Source organism: Phoca vitulina, unplaced genomic scaffold (genome assembly GCF_004348235.1).
Source record: "Phoca vitulina isolate PV1807 unplaced genomic scaffold, GSC_HSeal_1.0 scaffold48, whole genome shotgun sequence".
Lineage (NCBI taxonomy): Eukaryota > Metazoa > Chordata > Mammalia > Carnivora > Phocidae > Phoca > Phoca vitulina.
Window position 1 is genome coordinate 6,941,807 of NW_022589751.1, and position 18,229 is coordinate 6,960,035.

General features: G+C 45.2%; 1 protein-coding gene across 2 annotated transcripts in view; it reads right to left on the bottom strand.

Moving 5' to 3' along the window:
- Window positions 1-521: 521 nt before the first annotated feature.
- MYOF (myoferlin) overlaps window positions 522-18,229 on the bottom strand; it is a 160,004-nt gene continuing 142,296 nt past the window's right edge. Inside the window, exons 47-55 of one of the 2 annotated variants that reach the window (XM_032432325.1) lie at window positions 17,101-17,240; window positions 14,824-14,912; window positions 14,638-14,733; window positions 11,075-11,216; window positions 8,512-8,611; window positions 7,196-7,386; window positions 5,237-5,346; window positions 4,708-4,855; window positions 522-3,373 (exon numbers count right to left, since the gene is read on the bottom strand). In XM_032432325.1, the coding sequence (XP_032288216.1) occupies window positions 3,335-3,373; window positions 4,708-4,855; window positions 5,237-5,346; window positions 7,196-7,386; window positions 8,512-8,611; window positions 11,075-11,216; window positions 14,638-14,733; window positions 14,824-14,912; window positions 17,101-17,240 (1,055 nt within the window). In that variant the 3' untranslated portion in view covers window positions 522-3,334. The remainder of the gene's footprint in view (window positions 3,374-4,707; window positions 4,856-5,236; window positions 5,347-7,195; window positions 7,387-8,511; window positions 8,612-11,074; window positions 11,217-14,637; window positions 14,734-14,823; window positions 14,913-17,100; window positions 17,241-18,229) is intronic. The other variant, XM_032432326.1, reaches the window with a different exon arrangement.

Sequence of the window (18,229 nt, forward strand, 5' to 3'; positions counted from 1 at the left end):
ATACTTGTCTTTCTCTGATTAACTTATTTAACTTAGCATAATACCCTCTAGTTCCATCCATGTTGTTGCAAATGGCAAGATTTCATTTTTTTGATGGCTGCATAATATTCCATTGTGTGTATATACCACATCTTCTTTATCCATTCATCTGTTGATGGACATCTAGGCTCTTTCCATAGTTTGGCTATTGTGGACGTTGCTGCTATAAACATTGGGGTGCAGGTGCCCCTTCGGATCCCTACATTTGTATCTTTGGGGTAAATACCCAGTAGTGCAGTTGCTGGGTCGTAGGGTAGCTCTATTTTCAACTTTTTGAGGAAGCTCCATACTGTTTTCCAGAGTGGTTGCACCCAGCTTGCATTCCCACCAACAGTGTAGGAGGGTTCCCCTTTCTCTGCATCCTCGCCAACTTCTGTCATTTCCTGACTGCTTAATTTTAGCCATTCTGACTGGTGTGAGGTGGTATCTCATTGAGGTTTTGATTTGGATTTCCCTGATGCCGAGTGCACATCTCTCATTTTAAATCAATAGCTAGAAATGATTAAGCATAGTGCGGAAGACATGTCAAAAGCTGAAAGAGGCCGAAGGCTAGGCCTCTTGAGCCAGTTAGCCCCGTTGTAAATGCAAAGGAAAAGTTCTTGAAGGAAATTCAAAGTGCTACTCCAGTGAACACATGATAAAGAAAGCAGAACAGCCTCATTGCTGATACGGAGAAAGTTCTAGGGGTCTAGATAGAAGCTCCAACCAGCCACATTTCCTTAAGCTAAAGCCTGATCTGGAGCAAGGCCCTAACTTTCTTTAATTCTGTGAAGGCCGGGAGAGGTGAGGAAGCTGCAGAGTTTGAAGCTAGCAGAAGTTGGGTCGTGAGGTTCAAGGAAAGAAGCCATCTCCATAACGTAACAGTGAAGCAGCAAGTGTTGATGTAGAAGCTGCGGCAAGTTATCCAGAAGATCTTGCTAAGATAATGAAGGTGGCCGCACTCAACAACAGATTTTTCCATGTAGAGAAAACAGTCATATCAGAAGAAGATGCCATCTAGGACTTTCATAGCTAGAGTTGAGTCAATGCCTGGCTCCAAAGCTTCCAAGGACAAGCTGACTCTCTTGTTAGGGGCTAATGCAGCTGGTGACTTAAAGTTGAAGCCAATGCCCATTTATTCTACCAAAAATCCTAGAGCTCTTAAGAATTATGCTAAGTATGTATTCACCAAGCCCGCAGTATCTCTGAGGTATGCCTGTATTCCTCGAGGGAGGCACTGTGGGAGCGTGTATTGGTGGGGTTCCCTGGAAGGAAGGCTAATATTCAACCTGCACGCACTGGTGTGGCAGTTCTAGGTTTATAATAGCCATTCTCCACTGTGATGGGGTAAAGCCTCTATTCTGATTGGCTGGTGTCAGGGCCGTACTGATTGTTAAATATTCAAAATAACAGCCTTGCCTGGAGCAATGTTTTTTGTGGAGCCTATTTTTTTTCCTCCAAGATAATCTAGTTTTAAGTGAAATTGTCTCCCTTACATCATTAGAATGTCCCCTAAATTAGCTGAAAGCTGTCAACCTTCCGTTAATTATAAGCAAGATGATGTGATGTTCTAAGAAAGTAGCGGTTTGGGTGTAGGGCCAGTGTGACTCAGAAGGTTAGGAGTCTAGCTCGTCCATAGCTGAGCGCCATGGTGACACCTGTCAACCCCATAACGGAGGGCCCAGGGGTCCCCACACTGGAGCAGTCTGCAAGCACTGGAAGGATGCAGGCGAGTCTGAGGCATGACCAGGGGTACAAATCCACGCCTGCTGCCCTGGGGCAGCCTGGGGTGATCCCACAGGTGGTAACTCTGTCCTAAAGGAGCTTACAGTCAGTTGCGAAAACAAGCCACACCCATATCGCTACAAGGCGAAACAAAGTATAGCAGTATTTCTCAAACTGGATCTCTTAGTTTTATTGTTATGAACCTCCAATGTTGATTTACTTTTATAAATTATTTCAATATGCACAAATACAAATCTTGCATAAGTTCCTTACACTGTTTTTTGTGTGCCCTGGTCATGCCTCAGACTCGTCTGCATCCTGGGAACGATAATGCCTCCCTCACTGGATTAAGGTGAGGGCCGAATGGAATCATGTATGGAAAGCACTTTACAGTATCTGAGACCTGGCCAGTACTCAACACATGGAAGCTTCCAGTACTGCATCAGACTGGTACATCTGATGTTCTAGTTCCAAAAGCAGATAAAAGCAGACTCTTTTCCTTCCAAGACTCACTAAATAGGAGAAAAACAAGCTAGAAGACTGCCTTCCACCTGCTCAAGACCGAGAAAGAAGAAAGTGGGGGGTCTCGAAGTCAGGAGGAAGGAAAACAGGTCCGTTACCACCGTGTCAGGCGCAGTGTCGAAGCCGATATGTGCAGCTGGTGGCAGGGACACCTGCATCCTTCCAGACTGCCTGGGTTCAAATTCCAGCTCTACCATTTATTGGTTGTGTGGCCTTTTGCAAGTTACTTCACCTTTGTGCCTCCATTTCTTCAACTGTAAAATGGGGTTGATGTTACCTACCTTTATAGGATTATCTTGAGGATTAAATGAGTTAATACACATAAAGCATTTGAAACAATGCTGTACAAAGAATAAGTACTTTTAATAAGCATTAGCTTTTATTATTTATTATATTAGCCTCAGTTTGGCCCACTGGCTAAGATTTGGCAGCACACGTATGAAAGGTTTATGGCTGAGTGGTATGCTGTGCCATTCCATCCACGGAGACCCAGAGGACTAGGAACTGCCTCCTTCCCAGCTCAGCGCACAGCTACAATGAACAGCTATGCGTCAAAGGTGAAATGTTTTTATTTGGGTTCATCACAGAGATTGAATAGAGTCTTACGACACTCATCCGTATAAAATACCGTAAAAGTGGTTGCAGGCATAAATAAGAATGACTGTCACTATTCTATTTTATAATGCACAGTCCTTTTTGATTACAAATAAGTATATGAAGTTAAGATGCAGAAATAGTCTAGTTTGATTTCAGCAATTTCTAAAAATTGAATTATAAAATTAAAGACTCATAAAAAAGATGCTTTTTAAATGGAACCAGCCACCTTGAAAAATATCCCGAAAAACATGGTTAAAACTTAATACTTCAAAAGATAACAAAATAAAAATGTTGCTTGTTGGCCTGACTTTTCAGGACCTAGACCTCTGGGAGCTCCGGGCCTCGGTGAAGTAACCTAACAAGCCGCTCGGATCAGTGTCAGATGCAAACAAAATCACTCTTGATTTCGGTCTATAAACAGAGACAGGATTCCCTCATTGCCGGATGACTTGAAAAGAAGCTTTTGCTTCCACTATGCATTTGGCCTCACAATCTTCATTGACAAGTAATTCTAAAAAGAAAACAGAATGTTAAAAAAAATAAATAAGTTAGGGTTTCTCAGCCTTGGCACTACTGCCATTTAGAACCACGTGATTCTCTGTCATCGGGGACTGGCCCATGCCCTGCGGTGTGTGCAGCGTTCCTGGCCTCTACCTGCCCCGTGTCCGCGGCAACCCCCAGGGGTGCCAACCATCCTACCGAGAGCAAAACTGCCATCAGTTGAGAACCACTGGTTTAAATCAATAGAATCTAAATCAGTAAGAAGAAATTACTGTTTTTTAAATGGTCAAGACAGATCGGACTACTGGCAAATAGAAACCAGTGTGCGTGTGCATTAACAAACGAAGTATGACACTAGGGACAAATAGAGACCTTACATCTCTGCTGTTGTGGTTGTGACTATGTTACCCTCCACAAAAACATCTGTATTATTTCCAGTACGAGTCGAAGGAAGAGACTTTAAATGCCTGGACTGTCCCTTCTCCACTTGGCAAAATGCGCTTTACCTCCTTGGTGAAACCATCCTCAGCCATAGGATCCTATGCTCATCTGTTCCTATCTCTATAAAAGCTTGTCTTTCATAATAATTTACTTATTCATATGTCTGCTTGTCCCCAGGCCATGAACTGTTCGTGGGTAAGAAATCAAGCCTTGGTCATCTCAACATCCTGATTCCTAGCCTGTAGTAGATGCTCAATAAATCCCTCGAATGAAAGAATGAAGGTACGACTTCTAGGCACACAGGCAAACCTCCCATCTAGACTCCCATTTATGACTAAGGTGATTGAGGAAAATTTAAGGGAGACGTTATGTGATGCAGGCCTTAAAGAACAAGTAAAGTTTTGATAGACACAACATGGGCAAGGGAACAGCATTGGCAAAGGCTTCCTGGCAGGTAAGGGCAATACCTGCAGGGGAGCTGTGGGCACTAGCTAGTTTGGGTGAAGTTCAGGGTTAATGTGGACCTATACTGAGCCCAGATTTGGGGATCTGTGGATGCGAGGATAAGGAGTTAGCTTGCAGGATGGTTTGGGACAAGAAAGTGTGAAGGTAGGAAGATCAGTCAGATATGCTGGCTATTATCCTGACCCACACTGCTAAAGGTCTGAGGGGTTTCTCCTAGAATTCCTGAAACCAAAATTTTTTTCAAACCAGGAAGTTCTGCCTGTAATTTGTGACACCCTAAGAATGTCGTTCTCATCACAACACACATCACTTTAAATTTCCCAAAGGCTGAAGGGTTGCAACACCACAACTGCTAAATAGGTCAAGGCAGGAACCAAGTTGGGTGACTGACCATAAATCACACACAAAAAGCCAAGACACGAGGCCAAGGACTCCTACCGGTAAGGAGTACAGGAGCACGGCCACGAAGAGCAGCAGGATCAGCAGGATTAGCAGGCCAATGATGACCCACTTAAATCGGCGCCACACGATGAACTTCATGGTCTTACACGGGTTGGTGAACCAGAGGAAGGAGGTTTCTGGTCGGCTGCAAAAATTGCAAAGAAATGGTTTTACCTACCCAACTCGGGTAGGACAGATACTTTACCTCAGAACCTAACACAGTTTAAAGAACAGTTAATAACATTGATAAAGTCAAGAAAAGATATTATTCCCCTTAGTTGGCTGAGAAAGAGTCTTTAACATTTTACGGCCCCCTAAGATACTGAGGACACTCTGGACTTTGGTTTTGTGGGAAAGGAGAAAGGTTAAAATGAAGCTGGATCACCAAGCTCTCCATCCCCCACCCCTATTAAGTGCAAAATTAAGACAACACTGAATCCATTCCACTAAGCATATTGGAAGGGGGGCTTTCAGACTGCAGGTGTTTGGGGATCAGACATCGTGGAGAACAAAGAGGGCCTCTCACTTCGGTGGGTCCAGCTTGGGGTTCATGTTGGGTTCATCTCGTCCCTTCCCGGCTGGCCTCTCGTCCACCTCGTTCTCGTTGAGGATTTCCAATGTCATCTCCACTTTCCCCTTCAGTAAAGCAGAACAGGTTAAACACATGACATCACGTTTCACAAATATTTTCATTTCAACCCAAGGAGTATTCCCTGAGCAATGATTTTTATTCTTGTAAAACAATCCTTAGATTGCCTTAAATTTTCCTCAAGAGATTTCATCGCATTTCCTCTTCCATGTGTTTCTGAACCGACCCACTGTGGGAAACTGAGAGGACAAATAGCTTTCCCTCTCCCTGCTCCCTGCTTTTCATTCTCTGTGCCCCATCGTCTAACTTTCTCATATCCATCTCCTTGCCTTCTCACACACTGTCCTTTGTAACTTTATTTGGACCAGATTAACCTGAATACTGCTAATAACAACATGGAACACTTACTGAGCATTAACTGTGGGCTCCAAGGGAGCCTCCATGCTTCCTGCTTAACCATGCTCGCCCCGCTGTACGGAGCAGGGAGGGCACTCCGTGGGTACTCAGTGTACACTAGCTGAATAGACGAATGAACGAACAAATGAATGCTACGTCTGTGTTCATACAGGTTCCTAAGTGATGTTCTGGACACTGTTTAAGGCTTCTACGTGGATAACCCCGTGTGATGCTCACAGCAACCCTATAAAGCAGGTACTGTGATGACCCTCATGTGCACTTGAGGATGCTGAGGCCAAAAGAGGTCTAGAAAGTTGCCCACTTTTATGGCCAGGCTTGTCACGGGCTTTCTAGGACCCCGGAATGTCCGCTAGGTCACCAACAGTCTGAGGACCCCAACCCTGACAACTGGCTCCGCGGTGGAGCCCGCTGACCCCTGTACGGACGAGTCAGACAAAATGAGGGTCTGACTATGGCAAGTCGCTGCATCTCTCCCAGTCTATTTTGGGGGTTGTTTTTTATTTTACCTAGTTCAGTAGTAGTATTTTTTAAATAAAATTTAAAAAAATTTTAACTGAAGCATAGTTAACATATAATGTTATATCCCAGCCTGTTTCCTGAATCTACAAAATGGAGATAATGTCTACTCTCTGGAATTGTCAGTAGAACTAAGTGAGATTATCTGTAAACTACTCTTTAGTGGTAGACAACAGATAAGTGGTTTCCTGGGCCAGGAGTGGAGGGAATAGTAGACTGCAAAGGGCACAAGGAAACTTCTGGAGCAATGGGAATGTTCTGGATCTTGATTCTGGTGGTGGTCTCAGGAGTGTCTCTATCAGTCAAAACTCATGCAATTGTGCACTATAAATAGGTGCAGTTTATTTTATGTAAATTATACCTCAAAATTGTTTTAAAAAACGTGAGGCACTTAGCATGTTGCCTATCTCCTAATCAATGATCTAGGATGTTAGCTGTTATTAATAGCAATACTACATGATGAATGAGGGAGTCTTCTGTGACATGCATGGTAACCTGGACTTGTGCTTCTCTGTCACAGTCTACCTGGGAGTTCTCCAGACTTGCTTATAAGTTTCGGCCTTTGTGTCCAGTGGCTGTCAGGGCTCCCTGCTTCCTCCACCGTTTTAAATCTATTTTTTTTAAACAAAAAGAGTTTGGAATTTGAAGTTCCTTTTTCTGTATTGAATTGTACTGAAAGCTCAGAATAACTTAGCCTTCCCGGTGAAGGAGGGTCCTCAGGAAATAGTATAGCCACCCAGGGTCCTAGCTTTTCTACCGTTCCAATCCCTCCACCTTCCACACAACCCCAAACATATGCTCATGGCATCTGCCACCTTCTCTTGTGATCCCAGTACAAACCATTCCTGTAACTTAAGGTCTCACCAGTTTAACACTTCCTTATCTTATCTGGCATCAACTGAGAGAGGGCAGAGCCTAAATGACAAAAGGAATGAATGACCCCGAACTGGGAAATAGTCATACAGCCATCACGCGGGAGCCATCTTTATCCGCATAGCACGGCCACCAGCCTTTCATGGACTTCTGCTCAAACAATGAGGCAGTTTTTGCTTTAAGGGGGTTCATGGCTTTGAGGTCTGGAATCATGTCCAAACTGCATTTCTCTGATGATTTTGCTGGAATGATGGTGCGATGCAAGTCAAGTTCCAGGAAACCTAGCCAAGGAAACAATTAGACCCAAATAAGCTTCAATGGATCAGCCATTGTTCACAAGTGAACAGAATGTTCTTGTCAGAGGAGAAGCAGACAGTGATTCTGAGCAGGTGATGGGTAAGTTAGAGAAAGGGATCCTGGTAGACATTTAAAATTCCTTCCAGATAGGATGGAAAGTGGTAGAAGAAATGTCTGTCCACTGCTCTGCATCTCACAGAGGGTGACACGGTTTATTTCTCAAAGATACAAACATAAACAGAGCTCTTCTACAAGCTCAAAAGAATTAAACATCTATAGACTAGATGTCCACTAAACGCAGATTCGGAATGTGCTCATAGTGGTCTCAAGCTACCCTGAACAGAGGCACGGTGGGCGCGCAGGCTACGTGCGCTTGTTTAGGAGTCGTATCTTGCTGAAAGGTGAACATTGAAGCTTTTTACCTTCAACTTAGGAGGGGGTTGGTAAATTGATGAGGGGGTTTGGGGAAGAGCCAAAGAACCCCAGGGAAGGCAAAGGTCTGCATATAAAGAGTGGGAAGGAAAAACAGAGCAGCCCAATGAGGCAGACCCAGGGCCTGGGAGAGGGGAATTCAGAAGAGTATTATGTTATTGTGGTGGTGATGGGGCATGTGTACCAAGAAAGGGAAGGGCCCAAGGTGGGGGGTGTTTAACAAGTGCCTTTAACCACAGAGGAGGATGGACCCGGGGAAAGAACAAGGGCTGGTGACATTAAGGGATTGAGAGCAGCTCAGAGGAGGAGGGAGCCAATTCCAATGTGCTGAGGAGGCAAAGTGGGTAGTCTGGATGTGGAGACAGGGCTGAGGCATTCCCTTGCGAAAACAGAGTGTTCATGGCAAGACAGGAGCTGGTGCAAGAGCCTCCTTGGGGGCCCTTGAAGGTGGGTGGGGCCTGCAGAAAAGGGTGATGTTCACTGTGCGAAATTTTCAGAGGGCTTGAGACAGCAAGCAGGTAGGCCACACTGCCCAGAGGACATCCAGGCAGTGAGTGTGCCCCAACCCTTAATTATCCACGGTACTGGAGATTTAAATCATTGATTCCAGATTTTAACTGATTTCACTGATTCCAAGTAAAATTTCTTAGAGAAAAGTATCCAAATGTAAGCCCTACCCAAATAGTCATCCAGAGAAAACTTGTCATTATCCCATATCTGAATGATGAGTCTGGGTGGGACCCGAAATTCAGTTTGGTCAATACTCCAGAAATGCTCCTAAAATGACAAGAGAAACAGAAAAACCAAATGACAGACTACTGGACTCTGAAACCTTCCCCTCGGGTCCGTTGAAACCCCAGCATCAGGGCACGGGGCCTTTGTTCTCCTCGGCAACCCACCTCTAATACCCTCTCCCCCTTGCCCTCAGTCCTCCACCCCATGGTATGGGAAATCTCAGGGCCACCAGCTAGGTGACAAAAAGGTTGTCCCAGGCAATTCCCAAACAGAAGGTTTCCCGCCTGCCATGTTCCTATCGGTGTGACTCCCTGCTTCCACTCCTGGGGTTTGGGGAGTGATTATATCTGCCCCCTCCCCCACCCCAGACCACTATGGCCAGCTCAGATTAACCTCCCAAAGCCAGGCTGTTCTAGGCCCGCCCACACTAACACCTGCTGGGGTGTCACATTTGCTCAGTGACCTTCTACCCCCCAACATGGATGTCTGAGCACACTTTTCTCACATGGGGGTGAGGAGACTGGGGTTCAGCTTTCATGTTTTATCAGCGCAGATTTAAAATGTCCTGACATTTTTGGCTTTTAAAAATATTGCTGTGTTTTACATGCTTTGGTCAACCCAGATTCCTCATTCTAAAGTTAGGTGGAGGGAGGATTGGGTAAGGGTCCTCCAAGTTCTCACCTCTGGTCTCTGCCTCTGCCCGAACAATATTAGCCAAACATAATAACACCTCCACAGCCTAATTACACCTACATGCCTCGGGCCCCAGCAGAATGGGATTCCCCCAGTGTTTCATGAATTCAAAGAAAGATGGTTGGGTTGTTTCTTGTTTTTCTTTCCCCTTTTCTTTTTCTTGGAGGGGGGAGAGGGAGAGAGACAATCCTAAGCAGGCTCCATGCCCAGGCAACCGACTTGGGGCTCGATCTCACAACCCTGAGATCATGACCTGAGCCAAAATCAGGAGTCAGACTCTTAACTGACTGAGCCACCCAGGCGCCCCTGTTTCTTGTTTTTCAGATGACATTCCAGAAATGTTGCCCTTTGCAGGGCTCAAGAGCCCTGGCTCTGAGGGGCTAGGAAGCCCATTCTGCTGTTGGCTGGCCTCACTGTCCTGTGTGGTGTTACATTCCAGGTGGCACGCAGGGCACTGAGAGGTCCAACACTAGATGTGGGTAGGTAGGAAAGGCCTACCTGACTCTAAATCCCTCACCTTCTCACTGGTCTGCCTCACCATCTGGACGTGTGCTTGATTTGACATCAGGTTGAGCCTGTGTCTCTAGAAAGTGCCCTTTGAAGGCATTTATCTCACTTGGCACGGAAAATTGCTCCCTACACCAGCAGCACTGAGTAGGGCCAGCAGAGGGTAGGGTCTGGCTAGGTGGGACATGAGGCAGGTGCATTTTGATCAGGTGTGGCGAGAGGAGGTGAACAGGCAGAGCTGGGAAAAGTTTATAGAATGTGGGGAGCAGGAATGGGACAGGGGATCTATAAAAGACACCTCTCATTATTGCCTGCCCAGATTTCAGGCCCCCTTTTTGGGGAAAAAGCATCCAGATTTTCCTTGGGGACTCTTCTCCAGTCCATGCAGGTTGGGAAGAACTGACTCTGTTCCTAACTCCAGAGCTGGGCCAGTCTGAGCACTGCATCCCAGGCCACATTGGTTGGTTCAGGGATGGGAACGTGACCCCAAACACATAGAGACACGGAGGCCCAATTCCAGAACTCTGGTTGGCACCATCCGGGATTAGTTCGCTTTCTGCTGAGATTGCTGGGAGGCCAGGAGGTGGGCTGGGGCTGTGGGCAGCCATTTTGCCTCACCAGGGAATGAGGTCCATAGGAGAGGACAGAGAGAGGGGTGGAGAAAGTGAGAGCAATTCCTAAAGACAGCAGTTCAACCTGGGATCCAACGTTCCTAAGCCAGCCAAACCTGGACTTTTTAGTAATGTGAACTAATAAATCACTTTTTTGGTATAAGCCAATTTGAGTTGAGTTCTGTAACTAGAGTCTTACTAATTAAGACCATGAGGGCCTTGAACCTTCATGGAAGTGCTTCTGAAGGAGGTAAAGCAGATGCTAAGGTTTAATAAAGAAGGTAAAAGGGAAATTTCACCTCCTTTAATATCTTGCCTCTGTTTGGTTAATGAGTCAAACAGTTCTGCTTATCATGGGAAGAAATCAGTCTCCCTGTGACATAAAAACATACTTGGGTGGTTGCATATGTGAACACAAGATCCTCAGGTTTACCCTTTACTAGATCCTATACCCTGCTGCCCACATGTTAGGGAAGGACAATTGTGTTTCTGGTCCTTCCGAATTGCACAAAGAGCTGTCTTAGCTTTGTGGCCCTAGGCAAGTATCTGCACCTCTGTGGGTCTCAGGTTCCCACCTGCACCGAGAGGGAGCCAGACTCATGACCTCGGAGGCTCTGAGCAGCTCCTACATTCCCTCTATCTGGCGAAGCAGACCCAGGACACCCACTTCCCATGGGCATAGATCAGAACTCACTTTTTTAGCAACGATACAGAGTTGTTCAGCTGGGAGGTAGTCAAATGGGAAAACAAATCTCCAGTTAAAATTCCCTTCACCATCCAAGGACCTGTAATGGACATCTGTTTTCTGTTTGTTTTCTTCATTGCCAGGAATCCAGCTGAAAAGCAGAAGCAAACAGACTTTAGCTTCATGTGATTGACAAGTAATCTAGCCGCAAAATTGTGCAGTGATTAGGGGAGTGAAGGGCAGGAGAATTAATGCACTTTTCTTGGGCAGGTTCCAGTTATCTACAGAGCTGGGGGTGATTTATGAAGGGGAGGTGCTCTGTTGCATCCAACACTGGTTGTAGCCAAATAAAATATAATTCCTCTAAAACCAAAGCAGGAAACCCTTTAGACTTCAGTTAGCGGGGATAAGGTGACATTTTCTGGAAACTATCAACAACTTATCTTCTATTTTGGGAATGCTGAAGCTTGCTGGCTATGATGCTAGTCTTCCTAACTATAACTCATCAGTGTCTTTCATCACTGCTGATAGGCTTAATGAATATGAGTTAGTTCAAAATTTTAGCATTTCCTCTTCCATATTTTACTTAAGCAAACAAAACAGGCATGACTCAAGTCATCTTACGGCTTCCTTTTTTTTTTTTAATTCTTAAATTCACTATGATCACATTAATAAGACTACCAAGGGAGATGTAAGCTGTTATTTCCATGTGCATATCAACGAAAATTCATTTCCATAAACAATTTAACATCTTAACTTTTGACATTTGAAAAGTTTTCTGTGGCTTGTGCCTGGCAGGTAGTAGGCCTATTGAAGGAATGAATGAACGTTGGGGGAAGAAGCTGATGTCACATCTGCCTGCTATTGGGAAGGGGCCTGTTTAGGGACTAGGAGAATGCTGGATTTTAGACTGGTAAAGTGGCAGAGGGCATGGTTCTCCACATTGATGGCCCATGAGAATCCCATTGCAATCGACTGTGGAGTTTTAAAAAAAAGACATACCTGGACTCCCCAGATAGGAGGCAGGCCTGGCTATGAACCCACTCTGCCACTTACCATTCTGGGCTTCCTCTCCCATCTGTAAATGAGGTTAACAATACGTGCTCCCTTCCCATGGTCAACATGAGGACAGAATGGAAGATGGTGACTTAGAAGGACCAGAATGGAAAGGGCGAAATCCTTAACTGTGTTACCGATCATCTGACGTACTCAGCATGCCTTGTTTTATTCTTCCCAACAACTACATAACTAGCTCCATTTTACAGATGAGGAAACTGAGGTCCAGACAGAATAACTTCCCCAAGGTCAAGGTCACGCAGCCAGTAACCGACAGAATTCAGTATTAATGAAGAAGTTGGTCTGACTCCAAAGTCCAGGCCTGTTCTTCTGCCTCAAGGGACCATGGAGACTACTAGAAAGTCACATGCTAACGTTAGATCCTATTATTAGTAGTGGTATTGATATCAATCAACTACAATAGTTGTCCTTTTTGCTAGTTAATTAACTGACTAGCTAGATTAGTTGAAAGGTTCATCTTTATTCACTTTTAAGCTTTTAAATTAACCGGCGGAAGAGAGTTCACACTCTTTGGCTAGGACCTTGGTGACTTCACCTCCTGACAAGATCCCCAAAGTGCCATCATCCTCCTTCCTCAGACCACTCACCCCTTGAAGCTCTTCACTTTTTTTTCTTGAATCTTTTCATATTGAATTCTAAATATGAATCTTTTCACATTTTTATTTTAAAACAAGTTAAACAATGACTCTATGTATTTGTATACACATATGTATAACTTTGTATGCATCCAACCTGGGAAGTGCCTTAGCTGTCCCTTATCCTGTGGCAGACAGTAAACACTATGTGTATTAGGGTTAGTAATACACTATATCACCATGCAATGGTGCCAGGCATACTATTTATGCATAATTCATCTTTTCACATATAGTATTTAGATTTTAATTCCAAATAGGACATGGTACTTTAGGTTGTGCTTTTATTCTTTGATTAGAGTTTTCTCTCAGTCCAGTATTCCTTGCGTTTGTTTCTCTGATTTGAAAAAAAAAAATAATGCTTATGACAGTCAAATAAATTTGCATATATATATAATTAGCTAGGATTAGTTTTCCTTGGGGAATGGTAATAAGATCCTGAAATGAGAAAGAATAATGAAGAACTTGATGAAACATTCCCTGTTTACAGTGAACCCAAATGATAGTAATTATGTCTTCAACAAAGTTTTGATTGAAGGCCACTTGGGATCATAAGGGAAACTTTGTTATCACTTTATGAATATATTAAATTTCAACAAGTCTTGTCTTTTACATATCAAAGAACCAAACTTGGTCTATGTGGAATAGTAATCCTACTAGCTAACTAGTTCATTCTCTGTGTTGGCGTGACTGGCCACAGGGTGCCCGGATGACACATTATTCTGCGTGTGTCTGTGAGGGTGCTTCTGGATGAGATTAGAACCTGGACTGGTAGAGTCAGTGAAGTAGACTGCCCGCCCCGGTGTGGGTGGGCCTCATCCAATCTGTTGAAGGCCTGAAGAGAACAAAAAGCAGAGGAAGGAGGAGTCAGCCTCCAGTTCACTACCAACTTTCCTGAGCCTCCAGCTTCCAGATGGCAGAACCACGGGACTTCTCAGCCTCCAGAATCATGTGCGCCAATTCCTTTTAACAGACTCCTCTCTCTCCCTCCCCCCACCCCAACCACTCACACACTAGTTCTGTCTCTCTGGACAACTCTAATACGCATAGTGTTTACTCTCTGCCAGGCACTGTCCTAAATGCTTTGAGTGACTCAATATTCTGAATATCCCAGAGCAGCAGGTACTATCTTTATCTGCATTTTGCAGATGGGAAACCGCGAGCTCATTAATTTGCCCAGCTGGTAGAGAAAATACCAGGATTTCAACCCAGGTAGTTTGGCTCCAGAGTCTGGCACTTTAATCACTATGCCATTCTGTACTCAACCTCTCTGATCGGGATATAACATGAAACTAACACCAACATGGATTATTTGGAATTGAATGATACAAGTAACAGAATGATTAACGGCTATGACACTTCATATGTTGGATGCAGGCATTCCATAAGTGTTGGTGGAATCAAAGATTTTTTTGGAAATATACTAATGTTTCTTTTCCATGGACATTAGCTGCTGGTAGTAAAATATACAGAAACTGAAATTTAAAAAGCCTTCCTTGTGTTTCTAGGGCTAGTTACTCAAGGTATCAAAAAGGGATAAAATGAACTGCATGACTAAAAACAAAGAACAAGGCTGCTAATAAACTGAACCCACTTTAAAAGAGAAATGTAGAAATATTTATTGGTGCTAATAGTCATTCGATACCTCTGCTTATAAACAAGATCCATACAGATTTCTCTTCTCTTTCTGTTCTCTCTCCCTGTGTCTCGCTGGAGCTTCCTGAGCGGACTGCACGAATGGAATGAAACAGCTTCCCCTGATCAAGGATTCTAGAGAGGACACCTTGAATAATGGTAACTCACGAAGGAGAGAGTCCCTTTCATTCCTTGTCTGTCAAAGGCAAATGAGCATGCTAACCTTACCCTTTGACATAGATGTCACTCATTTCCTCTCCTGTGATGCTCTTCTCATCCAAGAGAACGTCCTTGGTATTCCAGATGATCACACGCAGATAGTATCTGAAAGGAGCACATTTTGAAGGTGGGCTTTTTTCTCTGCTCCTGCACCAAGACCCCAGTCCGATATAGTAGAGTCTCAAGACTACTTACTTTTTGGCTTTCCTGGGGGTGATGTTGAAAGGAGGGCCTGGTGGCCCCAAACTCTTAGGGAAAACATCTACCCACATCTGAAGTTTCCCCTAAATCGTTCAAAAATGAAAAAAGAAATTAAGTTGTATTATAAGTGGCAGAGACTATAACTTTCTTTCATATTTTCTAGGTGAAACTGTTTCTTCAGGCCTGCCCATCTACTAGTCCATATGGAAAGTAAAAAGTAGAGCAGAGGAGCAAACCGAGATAAATCATCTGTCTTCACTGTCATTTAGGCCACCCACTTCCCACTCTCACCAGGAGTCTCCGATGGCTACATATGCCCACCTTTGTCATAGTCTGAGCGCCCCCTGGCTAATAAAAAGAGGGCTTCCCATCGCTAACCCAACCCCCAACACACACACACACACACACACACACACACACACACACACACACACTCATGTACCCTCTTACAAATGACTTGAAAGTTGGATCCTTCACTTAGAACTCTATTCATCACATTGCCTACTTGTTCTCAGTCCTGATTTTGTGACACCCAAGGGTTTCTCCACTTACCTCCAGATAAAAAATCAAAATAATGTAAAATGGTATTTAATTTATAAAAGAAAGACTTACAACATGGCACTTTCAAAGGAGAGACCCCAAGCAACAGCAAGAACAGTACTGTTCCCCAAAGTTGAGGACTCCCTGACATCAGCTGGCTGGTGTCCACCACCTGGGAGGAGGCTTGCAGGAAGGGGAAAGGTGAAAGCCCAAAGAACACTTGTGGTGCCATCTTGGGGAGGTCCTGTCAGGTCTCCCACTGCCACAGACCAGGGCCATCTATCTGACTAGAATGTTCTTCCAGACAAGCTAGGAATGCCATTAACAAACCACATCAGCCATATGAACCAACTTAAATTCCCCAAACTGTTTTTGGATGTTTTTTAGACTATACCTCAGACTGGTCTTTAAGAAGGTTACCAAGGAAACTAGATTGGCTTCTTATGCACGGTGATCAAAATGAGTTAACTGGAACTCTTGAAAAGGGATAAGTTTTCCTCTGGTCCTGACTCTCCTCTAACTAATCTCTAGGGCTCAAGGTAATGTATCAAGCATGATGCAGAACATGAGGCATCTGGGTGTCTCCTAAGACCCAGCCACAGTCTGTCCAGTCCAGTAGGTAGAAGTGATTGGGGGGGGGGGCACATGGAGGGGAGGTGTGGATTCGTAGAAATCTTCCTCACTTTGTAATTTCTTGAGACTTTATTCAATTGAGGGGTGGGAAGGGAGAGAGGAGAAGGAAAGAGGAGGGCTCTTTGCGGGGAAGGAATAAATAAGAAAAGGACGAAATGAAAACGTGGAACAGAATAAAAGCAAGAAATGAGTGACAAAATAAACTAGTAAGCCCAGACTACTTGCGGCCACTTTTTAGAGATAAGCTTGTCCACTGCTGTGTGGTCATTGTCAACAATATTTGCATCCATTAGATTACTATTTCTTTAAGTGTGATTTCCTAGCCACCTCCATTAGAACCCCTCCAGGTACTTGTTAAAACTCAGATTCCGCCTCCCTACCCCCATCTCAGACCTACTGAATCTGAATCTCTGCAGGCATGGCCCAGGAGTCTTCCTTGTAACAAGCTTCCACGCGGATTATTCCGTCATTTGCCATGTCTCTCCTTGCTTTTCAGGAAACTGCTCCCCAGCTCCTGGGCACTGACCCTCCTGCATCACTACCCATGTGGTCCCTGTGATGAGCCACCTGGTGCACTGTGGCTCACCTTCCTCCCTGGCTCTTTGGTCTCAGACATACCACCTCACCCCAGGCGGGCTGAGCACAGTGCTTCCCCAGACCCTGCCCACCCGGCCCCGCCCACCAGCGGTGGACAGTTGGGCCAAGCTGGGGCAACCCTTTCCCTGTTTGGAAGTAGATGGGGCTACATTATAACATAAAAACCTTAGAAATGCTCTACAATATTCTGGCACATAGAAAGGTGATCACAGGAAAAGCGCAGACTAACAGAGATTCAGAGAGAGAAACAGACAAGAGACGGGGAGAGATCCTGGCCCAAGGTTGTTCTGAGCCATAGTCACCCCTCCTGTCTGGATTTAGTGAGTTACCTGGAAATTCTTACAATAAATTCCCCTTTGGGATAAAGCTAATCTGAGTTGCTTTTCTATTTCTTGTGTATCTAAAAGTGTCCAAAAGAGAGAAAAGAGGCAAATCTGGGTCAGCTCCTGCCACTGTGTTTGGGATGTGGATGATGGGTCTTCACAGGGAGGGCTCTTTTACCTGGGAAATGTTGGGCTGGAAGGTGCTGTGCAAAGTCCTGGTTTCCACGTGCTCAGGGACCAGTCCCTGAGACCTGAGGATGTGAAGGGCAAGACGCTCATCAGGGGCCCCGAGGTGCTGGTGCAGGATTTTGTTGGCTTCTGGAATGGAAAATGACATTGAAACAGGGATGGGCATCTGCAAACCGTTCAGCCACATTGCCCTGAGGGGCACGTAGCCCTTCATCCCAGGAGGGCAAACTGGGCAGGCAGGGTCAGTGTGCGAACCTGGATCTGTGAAGGAGTCATGGATAGAAATATCTCTTGACCATGGGCCCTGCCCCAACCAGTCTCACACCTGACTTGGGGGCTGCCAATAGCAAAGGGGCCAGAACACACCAGAATGTGTATGTGAGAGCAGCCTGTATTCACTTTTCTGGCAGAGGCTCACAGCCAGATTCTGTTTCCCAGCCTCCCTTGCAGTCAGGTGTGGCCACACAACCTAGTCTGGCTCGAATGTAACACAGGTAGGAGTGACGTGTGTGTCACTTCTAGACCTGGCACATAAAACCCTCTCATGAAAGATATTCTAGGTGCTGTTCCCTTTTGGATGCAGAAGAAACAGCAACTTCAGGTGCCTGAGTTGAAGAAGAGCAGAGCCGCATGATGGAAGGGCCTGGATCCATGGTGCATTGCTGCCTGTTGGGATACCGACTGTGAATTTCAGAGAAATAAACTAGTGTTTTAAGCCACTGACATGTGGAAGTTTAATTGTTGCAGCAGCTAGCATTACTCTGGCATTTTAAAACCAACCCTCAAATTCTCTGACACTTCTCCCACCGAGAGGTGGAGTCTCTGTCCTCTTCCTTTGAATGTGGAGACATATCTGACCCCTCAAGGGTGGAGAAGGAATGCTGTGTGACTTCTCCGAGGAGGCAGGCAAGGCCACGTAGCTTCGGCTTGGTCCTCTTGGGATGCTTGCTCTAAGGGAAGCCATCTGCCATGGAGGGAGCATGAGTATCTAGAGACTGCCCTTCTGGAAGGGCCTGAGGAGGTGTTTGATCGTTAGCCCTAGCCAAGAGCCAGCATCAGCTGCTGGCTGTGTGTGCAGGCCATCCAGGACACCTCCCCCCACCTCCATCCTGGACACC